Below are 27,313 nucleotides of genomic sequence, written 5' to 3'. Positions count from 1 at the left end.
CTCACCTTGGTAGCCACGACCGGCTCACCGCTGGCCACGCCCACAAGACACGCCCACAGGAAGCGTCCCAACATCACTGAAAAGACAGTTTCAGATAAAGTGATTTAGGCCTGAACACACAGACTGATGATGTAGAATATATCCTGTTTATTTAGTTATTTTAATGTGGAAAAAGATGCATATTGCAGCTTTTATGTCCCTCGTTTATGAAGTTGTGACAGTTTAATACATATTTCGCTGCAAGTGTGACATATTCTGAATATACAGTATTGTATTGTAATTTTTTCATTTTGGGAAAAGGCTTTCAAAATGACTATGTATTATCATGAACTTAGGAAGATAGGTTTCTCTTATTGCATGCAGTTGTCTCTCTCTCTCCCTCTCTCTCTCTCTCTTTCTCTCTCTCTCACTCTCTCTCTCTCCCTCTCCCTCTCTCTCTCCCTCTCTCAGACCGTCCACTTAGCTATATCCTATAGATACCTCAGAAAGATACTGTGTGTGTGTGTGTGTGTGTGTGTGTGTATAGGGTCTGTTCACATCATCTTAGCTTCTAGATAGATAAATACATACATACAGAGTGAGAGATAGGGAAGGACATGTAAAAATAAGACAATGAGTTGAGGAGGTACAGATGGATAGATAGATAAATAGATAGAGAAAGAGAGAGAGAGAGAGAGAGAGAGAGAGAGAGAGAGTCTTCGGCGGGCGATCAAGCCTCCCCCTGCCACACCAGCAGCAGAGTGGAGCTGAGCTGTACTACTGCAGCTAGATAACAGAGGGAGGGAAACGGAGGAGGAGGAGGAAGAAGAAGAAGAAGAAGAAGAGGACACGTGACGGTGTCTCTCCACTCCCCTGGGCTCTGGATAACAGGAGAGAGAGAGAGAGAGCGAGAGGGAGGGAGAGAGAGAGAGAGTGAGAGAGGGAGAGAGAGAGGGAATGCAAGATGGGTTCGGCTGTGAAAAGAAGGTGCGAGAGAGGAATGGAGAGCAGAGAGGAGATAGAGGGAGAGGGAGAGAGGAAGACGAAAGGAAGGAGGAAAGAGGGATGGGTGGGGGGTGGGGGTGGGTGGGCTGGTGAGAGTGATATATGGAGAGAGAGAGAGTGAGAGAGAGAGAGAGAGCGAGAGGTTTGGAGGAAGGATGGGAGGAAAGGCGGAGATGGAGATGGAAGAAGAGGGGGGAGGGGAGAGAGAGGGAAACGAGAAAGAGCAAACGCCGAGAGGAGCACACACACACACAGAGAGAGAGAGAGAGAGAGAGAGAGAGAGCGTGTGTGTGTGTGTGTGTGTGCGAGCGCTGCAGTAACCTGCTTTTCCCCGCTCTGTATGATCAATCACTCAGCACAGCCTTGAGACACAGACTATAACACACATTCTGCTGTTATCTCATGTACGCACAGAACGGCACACACGCACGCACGCACGCACGCACGCACGCACACACACACACAGTCAGTATGCATGGCCTATATTGCAATTATAGTTATATTTACAGTATTCATGCATATTCATATAGAAATTGAAAATTGAATATTAGGACTTAGCGTGCATACATGCTGCACGAAACCAGCATTTTTTATTTATTTTTCTTGGTGTGTGTGTGTGCGTGTGTGAGTGTTTGTGTGTGTGTGTATGTGTGTGGTATACTTTGAAGATGAAATACCTCCTCCTCCACATGCCTGTCTGCAGCTTTCATTTCTATTTACAGTCAGTTACACACACACACACACACACACATGCACACACACATACACACACACACACGTATGTAAGCTGTTTTTAGAGTGTGTGCAGTGATTATTTTGTTTAATTTTCAGCGCTAATAGTGTGTCAGTTTCTCTCTCTCCTCCCTCCTTCTCTCTCTCGCTTTCTGTGTTTGCGTGTGTGTGTGTGTGTGTGTGTGAGTGCTTGCGCTGTGCGAGTCGTGACTGAGAAGGCTTCAGCCACTGTGTCGTGAAGTGTGTGTGTGTGTGTGTGTATGTGAGTGTGTGTGTGTGCGTGCGTGCGTGCTGACTTCATTCTTGGCAAACACACTGGAGAGAGAGACTTGACGAGGACAAGAATTAACAAGAGAGGGAGAGAAAGAGAGAGGACACACACACTCTCTCTCTCTGCACACACACACACACACACACAGAGTGACTAGTGTATTTAGTATTCATGGCCGACAGTCCATTGATTGTCAGTGCCACGCTGTGACGTCACACACTAATCTAATCATTTACAGTAGACTCTGTCCAGTCAGTCAGAGGAGAGACTACAGTCGTCCCACTGCTCTGCTACAGGATGGACTTCTTTCAACCTTCACATATCACATATATACATATATATGGGGCTGGGCGATATGGTTGAAATCATTGTCACAATAATCATCAATAATCAGGATTTTTTTCAATATTGATATATATTACGATATAGCTCACGTATGCAAAATCAAAAATGTTAAATAATCGAATTAATGTTCATCCCATTGGACCGAGCGGTCATGTTAGGTGTGATGCCAAACAAAGCAGAAATTTTCAAATAATATTCCTGCCACACCTCATTTTGTCTGGGTTTTTAAATAAGATTAGCTTGTTATCATGAGGTTGGACAGCAGAACTGTGTCCCAAAATCACGAAATCATCACAATATAATTCCACTGAAAGACGACAGAACGGTATTGAATTCTCGCCCCAGCCCTTCATATACATACAGTATGTTTTGCTTTCATATAGGATGTGTGGTTCTGGTCTTTTTCCTCTGTCTCTTTGAGATTGCACTAAATAAAAGCAAATTTTCAAATGCTTCGTATGTAGTGGTGAAACGAACCAAGTCTCGTTCCGCCATTTTGTAAAAAGTACTACTAAAAGGATTGCTAACATAAAACAAAGTCTCACGTTGGAGTACATTTAGGTTATGGGTAATTTTTGAAGTATTTTTTTCCCCTTAAAAATGTAAATATAGCGTATGTGTAGGAATATAGATCTTCATTTGGTGCCGGGCCTAACCCTTAATTAGCGTATTGCTGTGAAAACTTTGTAACTTTAATTTTGTATATTTTCATGTTCTCACTTCAGTTGAAGGATTAGATGCTTCTCTACTGGTTGAGAATATTCTCCGGCCAAAGGGTTTATAAAACCCTTTGGATAATGTCAATATTGCCTTGTCATCAAGCTAAAACAAGGCTGTTTTCTTGTCTGAAGTTGACATTTTGGACATATGACGTTTTGACCCAACAGCAACAATATGGCTTTGTCATTTTGTCTTTCTGTCAACTCTCTCACATGTGTGGCCACACATGTATATGCATATTTGACAACCACACAGCATACATTTCCAGTGGAATGGTCACTGTCTGTTTAGGTTTAGGTCGAGTTTAAATGCACATTCGAAAGATCAAAATGAGAAAAAAAAGGAGTGAGGAAATGCAAACTGTGCAGGTGAGACAAAGAAACCCCCAGGGGCTTCGAAAAACATCTCCCCCCAAAAGAAAAAGAGAACAAACAAAAAAAAAAAAACAAGATGGCAAACAGAGTCACTGGTGAATCTGGCAGCGACACCAAATGACATCAAACCTGAACACAGAGGAAGACGGCTTAAATAAATCTGAAGAGTTAGTGGCAAGTAGTTTTTAACTGTATTGATGAATGCGTTTGTATTACAGTAAGTACGGTATCTCTTCTGAGAAAACCACTACAGTATGAACAGAGAGAGAGAGAGGAAATGAAGTCCAGGAAGGAGAGAGACGTGAGGTCACAGAATGAGAGAGGGAGAGAGAGAGAGAGAGAGAGAGAGAGAGTAGTACCTGGCTGAATATTGTCCCTTTGCCATCACTTCCATTATCATTATTGCTCTGCAGTCATTTACAGGCTCATCACTCCCCTATAGCTTCTCCTATATCCTCCAACACTGCCCTACAGGCCAGCTATACACACACACACACACACATACACAACTTAATACACACATGCTAAGAGTGGAAGGTGCACAAACAACGTCACATTTTGGTATGTTTAAAGGTAAAAAAAAAACACCCTAAAGCAAAAAATTGGATAGAAATTTGATTTAAAAAAATGAGTTAGTGGAGATGGAGTTAGTCAATTTCAGTTAGTTTTCAGGTGGAATTTGCTTAGTTTCTAGTTTATGTCATTCAAGATCAAAGGTCAGTGTTTTAGTTGAAGAGACAGTTGCAGGGTGGACTTTTATTTTGAAATTGTAGTTTATTAAATTGACAGTGCTGTTTCACCAACAACAAGTTAAGTATTGCATGAAACTGGGCCTCATGTTAAGTGTTATTGCTGTCTTTTGAATTATGCTATTTTCTGGGGCAATTTTTACCTTCTATGAGTGAACTGAAGAGGTTATATTGAGGATTATTATGTGTTGGCTGGTAGAGTTGCTGCAGGAAAGCTGGTGGTGTTCTGTCACTACTGATCAACTGTCTGCTTTAAAACAGCGATTGTAAAAAGAAATGGCCGACATATCCCTTTAAACAAAACCACTTTTGTTGAAACCCTCCTTCAGTGTGTGGTGCTTTGTGCACACCCACACACCCTTGTGCACAGAAATAGACACTATCCATGTATAAGCGCACACACAAACACACACCAACATGCACACAGTGTGAGGGCAGCAGGGTGGAGCCGTGAGGCAGGAGGCTGGTCTTCATCAGGAGGCTGGTCTTCATCAGGAGGCTGGTCTTCATCAGAAGGCTGGTCTTCATCAGGAGGCTGGTCTTCATCAGGAGGCTGGTCTTCATCAGAAGGCTGGACATCAAATCCCCAGCCTGGCACAGGGTCTGTAGGGTCTTCTCCTTTAAGTGGTCAGTAGAGGGCTGTCAGGTAACACACCCTTTGGCGGCCATATTGGAGGTCCTTAGCTCTTGGGCAATAGTGGCTGTGAAAAGCTGGGTGTGTTTGTAAACATAGCACTTCTCAACAGAATTGAATAGACGGTTCATTTTTGTGTTTTTGATATTTTCATCACTGATGATCCGATCTGATTTAGTGTTTAATGTCAGCTTGTTAGTTAGCTAACCATAGTATCTGATCAGCTAACCATCACTGTCTTGTTGTAAACACATCTGATTTGCACACTAGGTAACATGTCTAGTAGAAGATAGAGTTAGTAATTTTATTAATGCAGCTTACCTGATTTTTGAACTTGATTTTTCTGATTTTTGAACTTGTGAACAATGTAAAGTGTCCTTGAGTCTGAGAAAGGCACTCTTAATTCAAATTTATTAGCCTGCTGTCTAGTTAGCTTAGCCTGGTAAGACCATCCTGATCACGTGACCGCACATTCTGTTTCGCTCCACGGATCAGTCTGGACTTCTAGCCGCCCACATCGATTTCAGTGGGCGGGAGTACTTGCCTTGACAGACAAACTCCTTCAGCCAATCAGCGAATCCAAATTCAAATCCAGTCGGAAGAATGGAGAAAACGTCTTTTCCGCCGAGAAACTCCGCTAGTGCATACTCTTGTTTATCTATTTCTGCAAAAACTGCACTTATGGCTGTGTTTACTTTACTAACGTTAACGGTACCGCTCGTTGCTTCAGGAGACGCCATTACTGTTTTGCCAGCGGCGGCCTGTATTTCACGTCATCAACTACGACGCAGTCCCTGATTGGCCCGGTTACATTGTAATTTCAGGAAATCGATGTGGGCGGCTAGAAGTCCAGACTGATCCGTGGAGCGAAACAGAATGTGAGGTCACGTGATCAGGATGGTCTTACCAGGCTATAGTTAGCTAGCTAACAAAGCCAAAAAACAGTTGTTTGTTTGGGCTAACTGAGCTGACTAAGCTACAACTCATAGTGCTTTGGAGTGTAGACTGCAGCTACAATTTACTGTATCACTGTAACCTAAATTTGGAAACACCTACCTTACCAGACCGTTTAATTTTACTTCCAAAGTTACTGAGTGGACCTACACCCACACCACAACAATCTTTTTCAGGTACATCTCTCTTCTTCTAGCCCTGTTGTTGTGATATATTTGGCCAACTCTCCAATGCAGCTCCATGATGGTGCAACCTGGGCTGCTAGCAGATTTTTGACACAATTGTATCGCCTCTATAGAGTATTACAAAAACACACACTCACCTACATGCAAACAAAAGACACACACACAAACACCCACCTGCATAGACAGAACACACACACACACACACACACACACAGACACAGAGGTCCAGACGCCATGCCCTTGTGAGGTCCAGGAGCCGTGCTGGTCGGAGACAGAGGGACAGGTGGGCCAATCCGCCGGCCAGGCAGAGACAGAGAGAGGGGGATGGAAAAACTGGAGGAAGATTATAGAGCAAGGAAAGAGTGACGCGGGCGAAGATGAGAGAGGAGACAGCTGAGCGTAAATATGATTAAAGGGCTGAGGAATGGATGGAGGGATCAGGAATGACAGGTAGTTAATGTGTTAGAGAAGTGGGAATGTGATTGGAAGGACGCTGTTTGTTTGGAATAAACAGAAGAAGAATAGTGTAGTTAGCTAAAAAAAAACAGCAGTACATACAATCTTAGAATTCTTCTACAGAAACTCAAACTTCATCAATAGAAAATACCAGGAACAAGATGCCACAGTACTGGACACACTGTTTGATTGACTGGGAAGTGCAATGCAGTGCAAAAACACCACAGCCATGCCTGCTTAGCACAAAAGATGGAGACTAAATAAAGAAAAAACAAGGATTTTGTGCATTAAAACTTCTAAAATGTACAATCAAGGTGCTTTTAGGCAAGACACTTAACCCCTAAAACCCTCCAGTGGTTGCTGGTCACTGAAAAAGAGCGTGCATGCTCAGCAAACCTTCCCTAGATAAATAAAGGTTAATAAAACATATATGTGATTAAAGGACGGAAGGGTGGATGGAGGGAGTGAAGACAGAGAGAAGGAGAAAGGGGAGGAGAAACCAACCAAAATCCAAAGAACAGAGGATCATGCATTCCTTCCTTCTTTGCCACCTTCATTTCTTGTCATCCTTCTTTCACCTGATTGTACATGAAGTCAGACTGGAGGAAGAGAGAAGCAGGGGAAAGAAAGAAAAAGAGAGGGAATGTGAGGAGAAGAGGGGAGAGGAAGGGATGAAGGGAAGGGAAGGGAGATGAAAGGAGATGGTAAAGCAGGATGGAGGGATGGAGGGGGTGGAGGTAGGGGGAGAGAGTAAGAGTCCATCAGCTGAGTGTTAGCACTCTGCTGAGATCAGCAATAATGAGAGAGGAAGAGCGAGAAAATGAAGAGAGAGGGAGAGGTAGGGGAGTGGAAGTATAGAATGAGAATGTTTCCCCCCCCCCCCCCCCCCCCCCCCGCCTCCCTCCGTCTGCAAATGAACGCCTCAGCAACGAGGGACGGAAAGACGGAGAGAAAGAGAGAAGAAAAGCAAAGGCTGCAAGAGAGAGGAGAGCGAATGGAGAACGGAGAGAGAGAGAGAGAGAGAGAAAGAAAGAGAGATGTTGGGACAGAGAGAGAGAAAAGGAAGCACTGTCTTTGATGAAGTGAGAGGGAGGGGCCGGATGACATAAGCTGGTGGAAAAGATTCCCACCCCCCGGGGTGATGGAGCCATTATCACCCACCCCCCCACCCCCGCTCCCCCCTCCTCCCCTCCCCCCCTCCTCCCCCCACTTCAACACCCCTCTGCGCCCAGCAAATGGACTCTTCCAATAAGGGGAAGTGATTGGGGCGTACCACCTCGCCGGCGGAGGGCGGGGGTGAGCGGTGACATAACGCTCGTAAAGTGCTGCTTAATGTCCCGTATCCAGGAGGGGGAGAGAGAGAGAGAGAGAGAAAGAGAGAGACAGAGAGAGAGAGAGAGAGGGAAGGAGGCCGGCAGCAGCAGAGAAAGCAGTGGGGGTGTTGGGGGTATCGAGAGCAAAAACGTTATTTTTTTTTTTAACCTTTATTTATCCAGGGAACCAGCCTTCCTCACATCAGTACTGTTCCACACACATTCATACCCAACCTGATCTCACACAAATACGTGAAATGAACTCGACTTGTTAACGGCAAATCACGTGTTTGTGGCACGTAAAGTGGTAAAATTCTGTGTTCCCACTCATGAAATGGTTACGTGAAGGAGACACGACTATAAACTGGAAGTAGTCCCACATGGACGTAGCGCAGTGGAAAGTAACGGTGTTGTGGATGGGCGGGTGCGTTTGCCTTCAGTGCCGGTGACTGGGGTTCAATTCCCAGCTTGTATGAAGGAAATTTCTCAGGAATGGCAGTCAAATTTAAATTTGTAATGAAAGTTTTGCTTATTTAACCATGACCAAAGCCTTTCCCAAACCTTAACCAAATGGTTTTAGTTGCCAAACCATAACCTTAACCCAAACCTTACCCAAAGTTGTTTCACTTGCCTAAACTTAACTGTTAGAGAACCTTTAGCTGAAAATGCCCTGAAATGTCCAATTCGTGTCACAGAATCCAATTTGTGGTGGAGGAACGTAATTTTCACATAATTCGTGTCCACAGTACTGCGTTTGAGAGTTCGTGCCGATTTCACAACTTTTTATGAGATCATGTTCTTCATACTTGGCCAGTAGTTGATGATTATTGAGGCAGGGGAGAGTGTTCCTCATTCACACCCCCTGCCTGTGTTTTTTTTTCCCAGCCTGCCCAGGGATTCAAACCTTTTGATCACTACCCCGTCTCTCTCATCATTACCGATCTATTTAAATGTGGATTCAGTAATATGTCAGGGTGGCACACTGGATCAGTACAGGACCCGAGTTCAAGTCCCAGCCCTGGCCCTTCCTGTGTCGTGGCGGGTCAGACTGCACCCCGTACAGTTCTTTCCGGGTCGTAAACACAAAATGAGCTTGTGCATTGGCTCTCGCGTAAGACAAAAATAAGCATAGAGGAGAACAGTGAATCTGACGTCAGGAGAAAGACAGTTGTTATCGTCTACCTTGGCAACGACTTCAGTGCTGGTTGGCTACTTTCCAAAAATGGGCGTAATCAACTCACGTCTTCAAACACAATAGTGTACGATTCCTGCAACGGACTGGTAACCTGTCCTGGGTGTTTCCCTGCTTTTGCCCAATGCATGCTGGGATAGGCTCCAGCCCTCCAATGACCCTGAAAAAGATTACGTAGGTAGAGAAAACGAATTAATCTTTCTTGTTTGAACCTGCTTGGAGCGCCACATGCTGGGGTTTGGGACACAGGACAGGACCGCGCCTCGCACCACACAGTAACACAGGATAGTGCCAGGAAGTCTAGCCAATCACAGGAAAGTCGATGAGCTTCAATTTTGACAGTAAATTCAGTGTATTTTTCCGTTATTGACGACTTATCCTAATTGTCCCGATGTAGCAAACCTTCCCATTGGATACTCTAAGCAGGATAAAATGATCAGAAAGTATTAAACTACTAATGTTGATTCTAAGGTGAAATGAATCCAATGCTCCTTATGTTTATTTCAAGTATTCAAAATTTATCGGGCGTTTATTTGGTCTATTTCATCTATTTTTTCCCTGTTAGACAGCGTGTATCATTACAGAGTGTTCAGACTGAAATTCCTCCGCTGTGCACTGTGTTGCACTGGAGCTGTGCATCAACATTGTCCATCACTGTGTGTGCGTGCGTGTGTGTGTGTGTGTGTGTGTGTGAGGGGGTGAGGGCTCAGTGGGAGACACTGAGTGGACAGGAGCTCACACTGTGATGACACATGGCACTCCCACACTGTTTCCACACACAATACACACACAAACATGTGCACATACACTCACACATACACAGAACACACACACACATACACACACTTACAGACACACACACACACAGACACACACATAGCACGTACAGCTCATGCACATGTCACCGGCAGGCAGCGGCCCCCAGTCTCTTGCATGTTGTGAATGTGTGTTTGGACTATTTTTGCCAAGGCAGCTATATCGTGACACACACACACACACACACACGCACACACACACACACACACACACACACATGCCTGCACCCAGAAACACACATAACACACACATGCACACCGGCACAGACACATACATGCATATATGCGCATACACACACACACACACACACATCACCGCCCAGTATCCTAAATGTACGACCTATAGAAGTGTGAATACAAAGGTGTGTACATGCATATACTATGTACTATGAGAGAGAGAGTTATCTTTCCCTCTGATAAAAATCAGCCTCTTGCTATTTGTAAATCGCACTCGTCAATACCGTGATGGCAGTTTGTTTTTTAAGTAATTGTGCAGCTTGTGCAATGTGAGCAAGGAGGCTGCAGCAGTGTGAACCAGCCATCTTATGTATGATCTTATGTGTGCTGGTGAGAGTGTGTATGTGTGTGTGTGTGTGTGTGTGTGTGTGTGTGATTGCATGCGTGTGTGTGTGTGTGTGTACATGTAAAACACAGTGGCTTCTGTGTTCAACACACCAACAGCAGCAGTGAAAGTGGGTCATCCATATTACCTGTGTCTCTGCTGCATTAGTCACTGTCACTAGATCATACCATACCGTGTGTGTGTGTGTGTGTGTGTGTGTGTGTGTGTGTGTGTGTGTGTGTGAACAGTGTGAACATATACAGTGCATATGTTTAATGTGTTAAGTGTGTTTGTGTTTGTATGCAGTAACAGCAGGTGCTCATTAGGTGTATGCTTGTCTCTGTGTGCATATGGCGAGGAAACTTGTGCTTGTATGTGTGTGTGTATGTGTGTGTGTGTGTGTGTGTGTACATGTATGTTTGCTCGATGCATAGGATCCACTGCTAAAAAAGGGGTGTGGGGGGGTAGGTGAGGATAGGGGGGTGGAGAAAGAGAGAGAGAGAGAGAGAGAGAGATTGAAAATCAATCGCTAGGAGACCCTCTTCCCATCCCCGTTGCCGCGGCAATGCCGAGATTCCATCAATGAGCCGGGGCTGCGTTGCCCCGGCAACGCTTATGAATGAGAGCAGGTCGGTAACCGTGGAGACTTGCCGAAGAGAGGAATCGCCGGTTGCCATGGCAATGCCGTGAACGGGGAGAGACCGAGCAAAGTGAAGGTGGCGAGGGACCTCCGAGATCTTCATCACAGCCATCATCATCATCATCACCATCATCATCATCATCATCATGTTGTTGTCGTTCTATAAAGACACAGAACGAGGAACAGTAACATGGATGCAGGGAAAACAGGACGTCATGTATAGTAAAGCAGGACAGAACAGAACATACAGTAGATAATATAATATATAAATATCACTACATCTATACAGAAAGCATTTTATCACTTTGTGCCTTCATGCAGTTTGGCATGCAGCACAACGGAACGACACGCCATAAGTTCATTTAGGATAGAAATGCATGGAGTAAATTCTGAGCATTGTGGAAAATTGCCTTTTTTTGTCATGCTTTCATCTTCCCCTCATTGTTATGTATTGCATATACACTCACTGGCCAAAATAATTGGAACACCAGTTTTCCATAAAACAGCCGTCATGTGATCGTTAAGCAAAACCTGCAGCTGCTGTTCTTTATCTGATTCTCTACACTGTTCTGTGACTTTCAATTTATGTGCAACTCTTAGATTACGGCTCGGTTGATGAGCGTGCCCATCAAAACAGCAAGCTGTGTAAATGTAAGGGATAATCGTAAAATTAGTCCCGACAGACTGGGTGAATCAAGCCCCGACAAGAAGCGGAGGTTCACTGTCGCCAACATTATTTCACTTATTCCACTAAAACATTGATCATTTGTAACAAAATATTGATTTTAAATGATTTTATTGCATGAATTGTAAAGAATTTCCAAGCTTCTGGAAAAACGTTCAGCAGACTGCATAGCAACATCTGTAGCTAGCATCCATGACTACACTGTAACAGGACTGTAACTATAGAAACGTATGTAGCTAGCATCCATGGCTACACTGTAACAGGACTGTAACTATAGAAACGTCTGTAGCTAGCATCCATGGCTACACTGTAACAGGGCTGTAACTATAGAAACGTCTGTAGCTAGCATCCATGGCTACACTGTAACAGGACTGTAACTATGGAAACGTCTGTAGCTAGCATCCATGGCTACACTGTAACAGAGCTGTAACTATAGAAACGCCTGTAGCTAGCATCCATGGCTACACTGTAACAGGACTGTAACTATGGAAACGTCTGTAGCTAGCATCCATGGCTACACTGTAACAGAGCTGTAACTATAGAAACGTCTGTAGCTAGCATCCATGGCTACACTGTAACAGGACTGTAACTATGGAAACGTCTGTAGCTAGCATCCATGGCTACACTGTAACAGAGCTGTAACTATAGAAACGCCTGTAGCTAGCATCCATGGCTACACTGTAACAGAGCTGTAACTATAGAAACGCCTGTAGCTAGCATCCATGGCTACACTGTAACAGGACTGTAACTATGGAAACGCCTGTAGCTAGCATCCATGGCTACACTGTAACAGGACTGTAACTATGGAAACGCCTGTAGCTAGCATCCATGGCTATCTATACAAACATCTGTAGCAGAATTTTAAATATAGCAACATAAACAAATCCGGTAAGATTGCTGTTTAGCCTCTAACCAGGAATCAAAAGTTTTGACTAAATTAAAAGTAATATTGGAAAAATCGTAATGTTTCTAACCTTAGTTAGCCGAGTGTTTGTCTGCAGCAAATAAGGAGTAACGAGAAAAAGTTAGTGTGATTAGAAATCAACTAAATCGACCGGACTTCTTGACTGTGGAGTGATTCAATTAGATGTGAAACAGTCTGTTATTCAGAACTGAGTATTCAACACGTAATAAACACGCAACATACATACGAGAAAGTATTGTTCAGGTGCAAAACGACAAAAGTGAGCACACTGTAGGCATGCTGCTGCAGAGGTAATATCTGTGTGTGTGTGTGTGTGTGTGTGTGTGTGTGTGTGTGTGTGTGTTGTAGGTTGATTGTTAGGTGTTTCCCAGCAGTGAGAGTCTCTGTCATCACTGTCCAAACACCTCCTCCCTCCACATATAAATCTCTCTCTCTCTCTCTCTCTCTCCCTCTCTCGCTCTCTCTCTCTCTCTCTCTCTCTCTCTCTCTCTCTCTCTCTCTCTCTCTCTCGGGTCTCTCTCTCTAGCAGCTGAATCTCACACTTGTGACACACAGGGCCATCACTCTCTTTCAGTCTGCCTCGCTCTTTTTCTCACTCTCTCTCAAGGGATGTTTGCAGCTCTCCATTTCTTATTTTTTATTTCTTATTTCGTCCGGGATTTACATCTCTCTCCTTTTTTTTTTTTTTTATCTAACAAGGTTGAACGTTTAAGGGAGGGTTGTTGTGGTTGGGCATAAATGCAGGTAAAGGACAGAGAAAAATAAAGTATTGGCTTTATTCACATGGCAGGTTAACTGTCCTCCACTTCCCCCCTCTCCTTCCCCTCTCCACTCTTATTTTCAAACACCTCAAAGTCAGTTTTTTGTTTAAAGTGCAATAGACAGGGATGTGATGAGGAATTTTATTTCAATATAACAATAACAGCTACAACTTCAAAACAACAATGGCAATCTCATCTTTTTCACATTTGAGCCAAGAGGTTTTCACATTTGAGCCAATGTGGTTTGAGATGCACACAGTCACCGTCAAGAATTTTTTTTTCTTTTAAAAGGTAATGCACCTCATACCTGGCATGAGTTACAGTTTATCTTGAGGTTTGATACATTGGAGCATTTCAATCATATTTGACTATAAATGTGGTTTCATTTAAATGTAGTAACTTTGATGTTTTTTTTTTTTCTCTTGTTTTGTTGTTGTATCTCAGCATCGTTGTAAAGATACAAAGGTTATGATAATAATAATAATAATAATAATAATAATAATAGTAATAATAACAAGTTATTATTTCCTCTTCTCCCTTGAGTTCTTCCTTTCCTTCCATTTATTTTGATTCACCCCATTCTCCCTTTACACTCCTCCTGTTGTCATTTCACTATTTCCCTCTCTCCTATCCATCCCTCTCATCCCTCCTTCCCTCCCTCCCTCCCTCCCCGTCCTAACCGGCAGCTCCCTCGCTGCTCCCTCTGCTGGCCGCGGCGGGACGGTGTGGACCGGCTCAGCCGTTGCCAGGGGTGACTGCATCCTGGCAGAATCGGATGGTTGCCGTCTCGTACGGATGAATACTGAAGCTCTGCGTTCGCCCTCGTATGAGAGGAACAGAAGCATTGAAATGGGACGAAAATAAAACTGAGAGTGACAGAGAGGCAGAGAGAGAGAGAGAGAGAGAGAGAGAGAGAGAGAGAGGCAGAAAAGGAAAGAATTTAGACTCAAGATTTCAGAAAGAAATCCATCCATCCTGCCATTCCTCTGTCTGAAACTGAAACTCCATCTGAAACTTTAATGATCCTGATGGGGAAATTTGACAGTTTGGGAAGGGTGGGACTGGGCAGGAGGCAATAATAACAGGATACAGCAAAGAAAACTGAAAAAAAATGAAAAATAGAATGAAAAGAAAAGCAGAAACTTATTAATGAAAGTATGAAAAGGTCTGGATTACAAAATATTATGATTACAAATGTGTCGCATGAAATACGTTAAACAGTATGAAAGTAGAGGCCGTGTATAACAAATGACAGGGAAAAATTAGAATATGGAGGAAAAACTATGTGAAATTACATTTTATATGGAAGTGCAAAACAATGCATGCATTAACAGGTCCATTTGTACAGAGAGGCGTGCAATCATGGATTTTTAAAAGCTTATCAAATATACTCAATTTACACCTGTAGATCACATGTACAGAACGTGCAGATTTGGTTAAGTGCATGAGAACCACATGTACAGAGAAAGTGAAAATGTACAGTACGATAATCATAGACCATATTTGTGTATCTATCTATTTGTCCTGTAGTATTTTCTCCGGGTCTCGGGTTGTTTGCTGTTTTTCTGCTGAGGTAAAGTGTTTTCCGGCTGCTGTGTTCAGGGCCGTGGCAGTTAAAAAGCCATTGAGGGAATGAGGGGCCTGGCTGCCCATACTGTAGCTGTTAATAAATGACCTCTTACTGGAATTAGCAACCAACCTGGAGAGAGGGAGGAGGGGGGGGGGAGAGGGATGAAGGGAAGAGGCGTTGCCAAAACTTGACAATTTAGCCGGAACAGTCACTCTCGCGATCGCTCTCTCTGTTTCTTTGCCGTTGGGTTCTTGTCTTTTTCTCTCAGCTGTTATAGAGTTTGAATTGGTAGAACGGCATTTCTTTTTGCCTCGTCACTTCATGGTTTGGATCCTTGGTGTACGACTAGCCGAGCATTAGCAGGAATATCTGATTAAAGGAACAACTCTCCTCTCTCTCTCTCTCTCTCTCTCTCTCTCTGCCTACCCACCTCAGCTCAGTTTACCCACCTTTTTATTTGTGGAATGGAGTTTACCCATCTTTTTAGGCCGACGTACTAATAGAAGTTACATGAAGATAGGGTCTTTTAAAGGTGCACTAGGCAAGGTTTTATGTAAAGAATACACCAGTCTTGTCAGCCTAAATCTGCCTAAGTGGAGCTGTAGCAGAGAAGAGCGTCCCATCACCTCTAAATTAGATGCCTAAGATTCACCTAAACTGCCCAAATGAAATTCTGGTGTCGGTATGGTGACTGGTGGGAAGTGACGAATTTTAACTTAAAAGTGAAATCCAATCTGTCTCCTAAACAGCAGTGAGCAGAGAAAGCCTCAAGACTCACCAACGTTAGATCTTTTCCTCTCTCGTCTCTTTGGTATCTTTGGTATAAAGCATCACAGACCGGCCGCTTGGTAAACATGAGTGTGCTGTGTGCAGTTTACTGACATCACCTTACAGGATTTCTGGGTAATGAAATTCAAATTTTACCTCTTGTTGCTTTTGGAGCTGCCAACATGGGAAGTTGCCCAGTGCAGGTTTATGGAGAAAAGCAAAAAATGAATGCTTTTCTGAAAATATAATTAATTTCTGTTCATACTGGTGGTTGTTTTGCCTCATGATGATCACTGACTGGAGGTCATAGTTTACTTAACTAGCCTATTTATTACACCCTCACACACTCACACATAGTGATCTGCATCTTGTTCATGTGTTCCAGGAAGCCTCCCCCTCTCTCTCTCTCTCTCTCTCTCTCTCTCTCTCTCTCTCTCTCTCTCTCCGCCCCCTCAGAGCATCCCCCCCCTCCCCTCTCGGACAGCCCCTGTCTTCCGCCCCCGTATGAGACGGAGGATGGAATTTTCCAACCAGTCTCCGGCAGACTTTACACACACACACACACACACACACACACAGCCGTCGGAGCAGGAGGCGTGTCTTTGAAGCCAAGTCTTGATGGAGAGGAGGAATGTTGCAGTCGTGGCCAGATCCAACATACACTATTGCAAATAAAATCGTGAATTAGTGACATAATCAATCCGGTTGCAATTTTTAAGATTCAGCTTTACAGTATTTAATCCTATTTAGGTTTTTTTTTATGTCTCAGTGTCTCAAATTAATAAAGTAATGGTTCACAGTTGGGCAGCAACCCACAGTTCACTGGGTTTCACTGCCGCATTGGTGTTTTGTGCCAAGCTAGCTGAGCCAGGAGTGACACTTGTGTTGAAACATGACTTCTGATTGGTGGAGCTGACTACAAGCTAGTGGTGCATTATTCTGATTGGTGGAACTTTCTACTGTCAAACTAGTGTTACATCACTTCTGATTGGTGGAGCCGACTGTAGACTAGTGTTACATCACTTCTGATTGGTGGAGCCGACTACAAGCTAGTGTTACATCACTTCTGATTGGTGGAGCTGACTACAAACTAGTGTTACATCACTTCTGATTGGTGGAGCCGACTACAAGCTAGTGTTACATCACTTCTGATTGGTGGAGCCGACTGCAGACTAGTGTTACATCACTTCTGATTGGTGCAGCTAACTGCAGACTAGTGTTACATCACTTCTGATTGGTGGAGCTAACTGCAGACTGGTGTTACATCACTTCTGATTGGTAAAGCTGACTGCAGGCTCTTTGGGACTTGTACATTCAAAATACCACTAAGAACAGCTTGAAGAGCACTGGTTGTGATGAAAATTGGATTCAGGCTTCATTTGAGGAACTAACAACAGTGGCTGCATCTACTTCTTACTTATCTTCATCAGTGTGTCTGATGGCGGACTAGAGAGGGCTGGGTGGGTGATATGAGACCAGGAGTGCAGCATAGATTCCTGATGTCAATAAATCTAAATCAGAATTGCTTTAACCATTAAGTAGAATAAATGTTCAAGAATTTATCTTGCTGACAACTTTGCAGAGACATTACGACACAGAATTGGAAATGGGGTACCGCAGTACAAGACACACATGGTAAAGAGACAACAGGACCGGACATACAGTGCAAAGGGACAGTAGACCTACTGTGGACAGTGGACTGAACATATCAGTATCCTATAGCTGTGTGTGTTCGAGCAGCATGGGACGCAATGTGGTTACAGGTTTTCATTAAGAGGCCCTGTAATACTGATGTTTCTTTCTGTTTTCTTCCTCACTCCATCCCTCTCTCTCTCTCTCTCTCTCCTTCTCTCTCTGCAGTATTTTGTCATCGGTGGGATCTCAGTTTGACCTGAGGACACTGCGAGCCGTCAGAGTGCTGCGACCGCTCAAACTGGTGTCTGGGATTCCCAGTAAGTGCTGTTCTGTGTGTTTGTTTGTTTGCGTGCACACTTCCCCGTTTATTGTGAACTACATGTGAACAGTTGCCGCCATTTAAATTGTTCAAGATTACTTTTTTCCCATCAAAGTGATGCAAGAAAAAGGGTAGAAACATCTTTAACCCGTCCAGCACCAGTGCATTTTCACACTGCAACCAATCTGAGAAACCAGTAGCTGGAGTTGCATTCAGAGGAACGCTGGCTAATGTTGACCATGGTTGCAGAAAAGTTGGTTGCAGCTGAACCTATGAGCGACATTGCCAGTCATTAGCTAATAATGAGCTAAAGTTGCTATATGTTGCTGATTGCTGCAGAAACTTTGGCGCAATGGCTTAACAATCAGCAACCTCAGATCAGTGCACAAGAGCACAGTGATATGGTTTTTAGCAGTATGAACACATATTCTATCCCACTGCTTTTTACTCAGCTACAGCTGTACAAACTAGGTGATATGATGATATGGTGATTTTGGGAAATCGTGACACACAATTCTGCTGTCTAAACTGATGATAACAATTTTATTTTAAAAAGTCTGACAAAATGAGGTATGAAACATTTTAATGAATATCATTTGAAAATCTCAGTTTTGTTTGACATCATATCAACAACATTACCATTTGGTTCAATGGGATGAACATTCATTTGAGTACCGGTAGTTAACATGTGATTTTGCATACGTGAGCTGTATTGTAAAAATCGATTATCGTGACCATTTCACCTAGCCCTAGTACAAACACACTATTAATATTCAGTTGCACTGTTTATTGGTGCTGGTCCGCCAGTCCAGCCTCCCCTGAGCTGATGTTGTGTTGCACTGTGTCCTCCAGGCCTGCAGGTGGTGCTCAAGTCCATCATGAAGGCTATGATCCCCCTGCTGCAGATCGGCCTGCTGCTGTTCGTGGCCATCCTCATGTTCGCCATCATTGGCCTGGAGTTCTACATGGGCAAGTTCCACAAGACCTGCTGGGATGACGTCACAGGTGAGGGAAGCGAATTGTGGAGGGAATTGTGTTAACCAATGACTAAAGTTACCTACTATCCTTACTAACCTGCTATCTTTTAAATCTCTTCTTAAAGATTGCTTTTATCGTAAAGCCTTTTTATGATTTTACTTTTACTGTTGATTGATTTATTTATTTTTATTCTGCCTTGTCTGTTATTTATTCCATTTGTTGCAACCTTGTGGCTGGAACCATTTATTTATTCTGTTTTATTAAAACTGCTTTACTTCATTGTCCTTCTGTTGTATTGATCTATCATCTGCTCAGTCTTTTATTTCACTTGTAACTTTGTTTTTGAAAAGCGTTACATAAATAAAGATTTTTATTATATTATTATCCTATCAAAAGGACCACCATATGTTTTAACATTTCCGTTGTTAAGCATTTTGTGATTCTCTCCCTCTCTCTCTCCCTCTCTGTTTTTCCCCTGCTCACTCTCTCCGTTTTTTGCTTCCTTTGCCTTTGTGTTTCCCTCTCTCTCTCACCCTCCCTCCATCCCCTCTCTCCTCTTCTTTCTCTCTCTTTCTTTTTATCTGACTCTCATTCTCTACCTCTCTCTCCCCCTGTATTTCCTTCCTCTGCCCTCCTCTTTCTCTCTCTCATTCTTTCTCTTTCCATCCCCTATTCCTCTCGTCCTCTTTTTCATTTTCACCCTCCTCTCTCTGCTCTCTCTCTATTCAAACCCCACCTCTCTCTCCCTTTCCATTATCTCTTCCTCCATCCCTCCCTCTCCCTCTCTTTCCCTCTCTCTCTCTCCCTCCCTCTCCCTCTCTCTCTCTCTCTCCCTCTCTCTCTCCCTCTTTCTCTCCCTCTCTCTCTCTCTGAGCAGCAGAGTCAGTGGATGACCAGCCATGCGGTACAGAGCTGCCGTCTCGGTTGTGTCCTAACGGCACGATGTGTAAAGGCGGCTGGCTCGGACCAAACTACGGCATCACCCAGTTCGACAACATCCTGTTTGCCGTCCTCACCGTCTTCCAGTGCATCACCATGGAGGGATGGACAGACATGCTCTACTACGTACGTTACCCGCCCCGCTCGAGAAAAACCTCGCTTTTAACACGGAGTAGGGGAAGGGATGGGTCGATATGTGTCGATTAGATACGCGATATGGGCTTCACGATTCGATACGACCACGATACGATGTCATAATGACAACAAAGTCTGACTGTGCAGAATTAGGTTTATTTCTGAGACACAAATCTTTCTAGCGATGGCATTGTCTTGCTAGAATGTAAACAACAATTGAAAAATATCATTACAAAGTGTAAATAATATAATTTGGATGGAACTTGTGAAATTGTTTGAAATTGTATTGATTTTTTTGTATTAATTTTTCTGCCCCACAATACGTATTGTCACATTTTTGTATTGCGATATATATTTTTTTCAATGTTACCAAACCATAACTTTGAGAATTTCAGTCGGTTTTTGTTTTTTATTTAAACCAATTAGTAGTGCTAGGCGCAAGCTGATGAGCTAGCTTGTGGTCAGCGGCATCCATTACAATTAGAAAGAATATCTATAAGGATCTATAACCTAAGGGTGTTTCAGGAAACAGGAGCACACAGTTAGCAAGATACCTTTGGGAATAAAACAGTTATATAGTAGTTATATATATAGTTTGATGTTTTTTTTACGTTAAAAATGATTGAAATGAATCTTGGATATTGGTTGTTATGTATGGTAGCCGTGCCCACAGAGGATCTCTCACCATAAACAACACATGATTTATTATAATATTTCTCACAGTTAAATGGCTTAACCAGTCATCTTCACATTTGCAATCCCTCCCTGAACTGTTTTTTCTGTTTCACCATACTGAGGGAGGAGCAGTGCAGGTTATTGCTGGGAGAGGATTCAGCTAAAGGAGGCATAGGCTGTAGTTTGAAATTTGTTTCAAAACACCATTTAGTTGTCCAAAACCTCTTTTCCATTCCTCTCTCTCTCTCTCTCTCTCTCTCTCTCTCTCTCTCACTCTCTCTCTCTCCCCATTTCACTTCCTTTATCTGTTTTCTCGTCTATCCCTTTTCTGCCTTTGAATTCGCTCTTTCTCTTTCCCCCTCTCTCTCTCTTCCTCTCTCTATTCTAGTCGGCCTTGCTCTATATTTAACATCTTTTCTGATGGATGGAGGCGGACTTCCACACTCACACAGGCAGTCAGGAGGAAACCAATGAAAGTTTAATAGAGAATGGCCTGTTTGCACTGTACCATGCAGCGGTGAGCCTATAGCACACGGGCCACAGTGAGTGCGTTTATGTGCGCACAATACTCCAGGTGCCGGGAATAATCAATAGTCCAATTAAAGCGTTGTATGTCTTTGAAAGTCAGTTGAGTTTGTTTGTTTAGTCAAAGAAGGACATGAAGCAGTCTCAATATCAGACAAAATCGCGGCGTTACATTGCAGAAGAAGATGCTGTAATGTAAACATGTGCGTCGCCATGTTGTCGTTTCTGCAAACAAACACACCGCCGCTGCATCCAGGTCAGGTTTTAAGAAGGAAAATGGGTCAGTACTGAGCCAGCAGATACACAGACTGTCGGCCATCATGGTGTTTGTGCGGTACAGCTAACTCACTGGTGTGCTATAAGTCCCTCTGTGTTCCCTTAGCATTGCAAAGTTAGCAGTGAGCACTATTTTTAAAGTCTGCTGACATCGGAGACAGCCGAATATGTAAAAGTTGGCAAGGCTAACATCATGATAGACTAACAAAAATACTGAATTTACTTTATGGTTACTGGAATTTTATATATACATGTACCTCCTGTGTATATATATATATGTATGTACAGTATAAAAAATCCAGCTCCATATTGTGGTGTTTCTGCACTGCACTTCCCACAGATCACCTGTCAATCAAACAGTGTGGGCGGAGCTTGGATTTTGTGTTGATGCAGTTTGAGTTTCTCTTTTCTTTGTCTGTTCAGCCATGGTGGCTATCGCTGCTCATGATAACTACCCAGTTCTTCTTCTGCTGTTTATTCCAAACAAACCAGAAACGTAAAACGCATCACTAAGGATCACAGAGGATTTTTCCCAGGAAAGAGCTACCAGACACCGGCTGGTTAGAACAGACAATGGGAAAGCTTTATGAACTGGATAGAGGTTGAATCATTATTCTGTTATATCAGTCGGTGAGAGTAGCAGAACATTTTTACATTGTACTTCAACCTGTGTTTCTACCTTTCTGTGTAATAACCTGTCTGTTTGTCTGTCTGTCTGTGTGTCTGTCTGTGTACTAACCTGTCTGTGTGTGTGTGTGTGTGTGTGTGTGTGTGTGTGTGTTGCAGAGTAACGATGTGGAGGGCAGTGCCTGGAACTGGATGTACTACATCCCCCTCATCATCATCGGCTCCTTCTTCATGCTCAACCTGGTGCTGGGTGTCCTCTCAGGGTACGGTCCTGCATGTGTGTGTGTGTGTGTGTGTATGTGTGTGTGTGTGTGTGTACGCGCACATGTATGAGTGCACACATAAGTAAATTGCCATGTATATTGCTAGCATGTCTAGTCAGACTCATATTTTCTCTTCTGTGTTTGTGAAATACACAAGAAAGTCATCAAAGTCAACGTGTTTTCATGTATATACATATATCTGTGTATGCATGTATGTGTGTGTGTGTGTTTATTTGTGTGTTTTTCCCCACAGTGAGTTTGCCAAAGAGAGAGAGCGGGTGGAGAACAGGAGCGAGTTCCTCAAGCTGAGGCGACAGCAGCAGATAGAGAGAGAGCTCAACGGATACCTGGAGTGGATCTGCAAAGCAGGTCAGCACACACACACACACACACTGCTTGTGCTCATGTCTAGAATATACTGTATATGGGAAATCCAACCAAATCCTGACGCAGTGTGCTAACATTTTAATTGTGTTTTATTGGTACAGAGGAGGTGATTCTGGCTGAGGACGACGCCACAGGGAACTTTGATGGTAACTGACCTCACTCTGTTTGGATGTAGTGTGTGCTGGTGTGTGTGTGTGTGTGTGTGTGTGTGAGCGAGAGACAAAGACAGACAGACTGCGAGAGAGAGCGAGAGAGAGAGAGAGAGAGATAGAGAGACGGGAGACTGACATCGACGCGGTGAGGGAGAGACAAGTAGACGAAGACAGAGACAGAGCGAGGTAGAGACGGACAGAAACGGCAAGAGAGACAAAGATCAAGCGGCAAGACAGACGACTGAAAGGACAGAGACAGAGAAAGATTAGAGTGTGAGACAGCTGAGAGACAGAAAGACAGACAGAGAGACTAATCCTTTTTTTCTGCGGCAGGTTCGAGGCGGAGGCCGACCATCAAAACCAAAAACAACAAGACAGAGCTGCTGAACCCCGAGGAAGGAGAGGACAACATGGGAGACGCCGTAGGTAAGAAAAACAGAGGCTATGGAAAGATGGAGAGACGGAGACGGAGTCCAATATAGGGAGCCCAAGTTGACATCATTTCCATCAACCCTTTAGTTAACTTTTTTTTTTTTTACACTATGTCAGTGTTTGAGATTACTGCATAGCCTATAAGCAATCTAAAAAGCATATAACTTTGATTTTGAAATATGTTGTAGAAAGCATCAACACATCGCATTTGGCTTAATTTGACAAAAATCAATTCAGTATGAGAGGTTTTACAGCAAGAAAGCAGCTTCTCTGTCTCCTTGCTGCCATGGATTGCTAACATGCTAATGTTGACTAGAAGAGCTAGAGAGAGAAGTACAGTTTTGATAAAGCTACGTTAGCCTCGTCGCTAACGTTAGCTTTCAGTTGAGTTTTGACAGTTTGCTAACAGCCTCATCTGCACAGTTCTCAAGCAAGTGTGACAGACTTCACGGCCTTAATGCCCAGACTTGCGTTGTCGCCATAGCAACTAACCCTTAAAATTACATAATCGCCATTTTATGCTGTACTAGCCAAATTACCACGAAGGACCGTTTTATCCGTTCAAGTTTTGTGGTTCTATCTTCTGCAAATGGAGCTAGCTAGCTAGCTAGCTGCAGCTTCACAGGCTACAGTGGAAACATTTCATCAGTTCCTATCATGAGCCTGAACTTTAGCGAAGTCCCTAACTGCATCTCAGCAGATGAAAACCTGCCATGAGCGACAGTCTGCTCCCTGCTCACGGGGATCAGCTGCTGTCAACAGTTGGTACAACTGTTACCAAGTCTTTTCGGTAAGGTTCTACGCCCTAAAATAACAGAAACTTGTCTCAAAGCTTATGCTGCTCATCACCATTCATTGCTGTTTAGTTACAGGAGACATGTTACTTTGCGGTAGCCGCTAGTCAACCACAGGAAGGCTTCAGTCTACACCTCTGGTTCGGCTCCCTCCTGGCTCCATATATCAGCCTAGCCCTCATACAGAGGATCACGTCTCCAACTCACACTCCTCCCTCCCCGCAGGTTTTGCCCGCTCCAGTATAAAGAGTGGGAAGGACGGCTCCAACTACAACAAGAATGAGCGGCGCATGCGCTTCTTCATCCGCAAGATAGTGAAGACGCAGGCTTTCTATTGGACGGTGCTGTGCCTGGTGGGCCTCAACACCATGTGTGTCGCCGTGGTTCACTACAACCAGCCCGAGATGCTCTCCGACTTCCTCTGTGAGCACACACACACACACACAACCACACTGTTGGCAGCCTTCAGTGCTGTCTGACCTTCAGGCATAAACACAGACCGATACCAAAACCAATACACACACATGCAAAACACATATTCACCCACATACACTTAGACATGCATGCTGTCAGACTTCCCCTGAGTACATACACGCACATAAACACAGTTACACACGGGTACACATACACTCACTGAACACTTTATTAGGAACACCTGTACACCTGTTTATTCATGCAATTATCCAATCAGCCAATCATGTGGCAGCAGTGCAATGCATAAGATCATGCAGATACAGGTCAGCAGCTTCAGTTCATGTTCACATCAAGAATGGGGAAAAAATGTGATCTCAGTGACTTTGACTGTGGCATGGCTGTTGGTGCCAGACGGGCTGGTTTGAGTATTTCTGAAACTGCTGATCTCCTGGGATTTTCACGCACAACAGTCTCTAGAGTTTACACAGAATGGTGCGAAAAACAAAAAACATCCAGTGAGCGGCAGTTCTGCGGACGGAAACGCCTTGTTGATGAGAGAGGTCAGAGGAGAATGGCCGGACAGAAAGGCTACAGTAACTCAGATAACCTCTTTACTACTGGTGAGCAGAAAAGCATCTCAGAATGCAACACATCGAACCTTGAGGCGGATGTCACTTTGATAGCCAGTTGACATTGAGCTGAAAGCTGATACCTACCCAGTATTAGTAAGGTGTTCCTAATAAAGTGCTCAGTGAGTGTATCTTAGCGCTCACACACTTCCATACAGTATGGAATGCTTCAATGCTTTCTACTCTGTGTATACATAAATATATATATATATATATATATACAATATATATCGATATCAAAACCAGTTCTAACCCCCAGTCTACACCTGAAGTGACTCGTCGTGTTTTTTAGTCGTCCGTCTTTTACTTGTCCGTCTACCAGAACAGAAACGTTCTCGTTTATTCAATGCTTTTTTACGCTTCAAATCTATTTTGTTCTTACCTACACGTGTAAACACACCATTTACAACCCACATAGGCTTTTAAACCATTTAAATACCAGAAATTTGGTGTATTTTCTCTATTAGATCAGACAGTAGCTGAGAATGAACCCATCTCTCCATGGTCACATTGTGAAAAAAGATTGTGAAAGGATTGACGAGTGAACATTCATATAAACAATATATTTTTATATCTATTTGCACTTTTAATTACATTCCTATTGTAGCCTTTGCAATCACATTTTTACTATACAGAACCAACTATAAAAACATCACTGAAATAGCAATTCCCTAACTAAAAGAAATAAGTATTCCATGAGTTCAGTGTTGATAATATATACATATATCAATATTTCATAGGAAAAGTGTGCAAAATAGGCATACAGAGTTTAGTTTTGTTTATTTTGACAAACATAAAATGCATAGCAGCAATATGCAATGCATAAAAAAGCTTGTCAAGGATGACACTAGGGCTGAAACGATTCCTCGAGAAACTCGAGTAACTCGATTACTAAAAATCATCGATGCAAATTCTTTGCATCGAAGCTTCGTTTAATCCATATAACTATATACACACTCAGTGTTTCGCACGGATGATTATTACTGTTGCACAACGCGCTGGAGAAAGAGAGAGAAAATAGCGAGGGGCGAAGAGAAGAGACAGGCCAGAGAAAACGACAGAAAGTGTCCAAAGTTTCGGATCCAGTGTTGCCAACTTGGCGACTTTGTCGCTAGACTTAGCGACTTTTCAGACCCCCCTGGCGACTTTATTTCTCAAAAGCGACTAGCGACAAATCTGCCGACTTTTTCTGACCATGGGAAGCAATGTTAATGTGTTGAATCCCAAAGCATTTGGCAATAAATTGGTTTGGCTGATGCCGGTTTTCTCTACTTGCTTGTCTAATCCAGAGAGGTCTGACGGTCACACCGCTTCCCACACAGCGTAGCTCCCTCCCTCCGCTGAGAGCAGGGACTGTAGGATAGGGTCCACTTGTAATTGCTACCGGCGTACGCCGAAACTGGCCCGGGTGGGCGGAGTCAGCACTTAATATTAAAACGGGATGAGATGAAGGCTAGTAAAGAATGCACGTTAATTATGGCAATATGTAATGGCTAGTTAAGAACGTAAATCAATATGGTGGCTAGTTATGATGTCCCTAACTTAGCTAAGTTTTGCTCAAGAAAATAACCACAGAAAATAAAATGCTGCAGTCAATTTGTGAAAGCCTGAGCTTCATTCATGTTATTATTATGATAGTCACACACATACATACACACACACACACACACACACACACACACACCCCACACACACACACACCTACTCCCCTCACAGTGATGCATAAAATACCCCAGAAAGCAAAATATCAGGTGGTGTAAGTAGCAATTGGAGCCTAAAATGCACCAGTCCAATACAGCAGGTATATTCAGTTTAGTTTGATTGCAGTGAGTAGGGTCAGCAGGTGTAGAGCAACCCTTCACCATAGTAAATAAATGTACATTAGCCAGTCTTATGAACTTGTATGATACCTAGTAATAAATATCAATAATAATTATTATTTCACCTCGTTTTCAGTAAATCAGTGTCGTATGGACAGCTTCGTGCGGACAGCTTTTCTCTTTTGTATATTTACTATTGCTCTTTAATAAAGCAAAAGTATTTCTTATCCGATTACTCGATTAATCGATGGAATAATCAGTAGAATACTCGATTACTAAAATAATCGATAGCTGCAGCCCTAGATGACACATTAAAGTCATAAGGGTATTTCCAATGTGGTCCTCGATTGTAACTGAAATTCAGTAGCAAATTATCATAGATTTTTTCAAAATTTGAAAAAAAGAAGAAACAAGATAACAAGAATGATATCAATGATATATTTCAATTTCTGTGTGTGTATTTTGAGACTATGAGCTTGATTTAATGCTTTTGAATGCGGCTAAAATGCAACTAAAATGCTGTCAGTGCGGACGCAAGTGGAGGTCACACGCGTGTTGCTGACGTGCTGCTGGCATGACGCAACCGGTGTAGACTGGAGTATGGGTTAGCCACACTTAAACACACACACACACACACACACAGAGCCCTTGGTAGAGTCAGCTCATTCTCCCTGGCCG

General features: G+C 43.3%; 1 protein-coding gene across 1 annotated transcript in view; it reads left to right on the top strand.

Annotated features, from left to right (window-relative positions):
• Positions 1 to 27,313, top strand: part of cacna1ab (calcium channel, voltage-dependent, P/Q type, alpha 1A subunit, b) — a 188,851-nt gene that overhangs the window by 88,920 nt on the left and 72,618 nt on the right. The window contains 8 exon segments of the mRNA XM_078282556.1: positions 17,496 to 17,587; positions 18,442 to 18,594; positions 19,445 to 19,632; positions 21,904 to 22,007; positions 22,261 to 22,376; positions 22,496 to 22,540; positions 22,880 to 22,972; positions 23,998 to 24,195. Of these exon segments, the coding sequence (XP_078138682.1) occupies positions 17,496 to 17,587; positions 18,442 to 18,594; positions 19,445 to 19,632; positions 21,904 to 22,007; positions 22,261 to 22,376; positions 22,496 to 22,540; positions 22,880 to 22,972; positions 23,998 to 24,195 (989 nt within the window).

Source organism: Centroberyx gerrardi, chromosome 3 (genome assembly GCF_048128805.1).
Source record: "Centroberyx gerrardi isolate f3 chromosome 3, fCenGer3.hap1.cur.20231027, whole genome shotgun sequence".
Lineage (NCBI taxonomy): Eukaryota > Metazoa > Chordata > Actinopteri > Beryciformes > Berycidae > Centroberyx > Centroberyx gerrardi.
The sequence above is the reverse complement of the archived record's forward strand: the minus strand, read 5'-3'. Positions and strand labels throughout refer to the sequence as shown.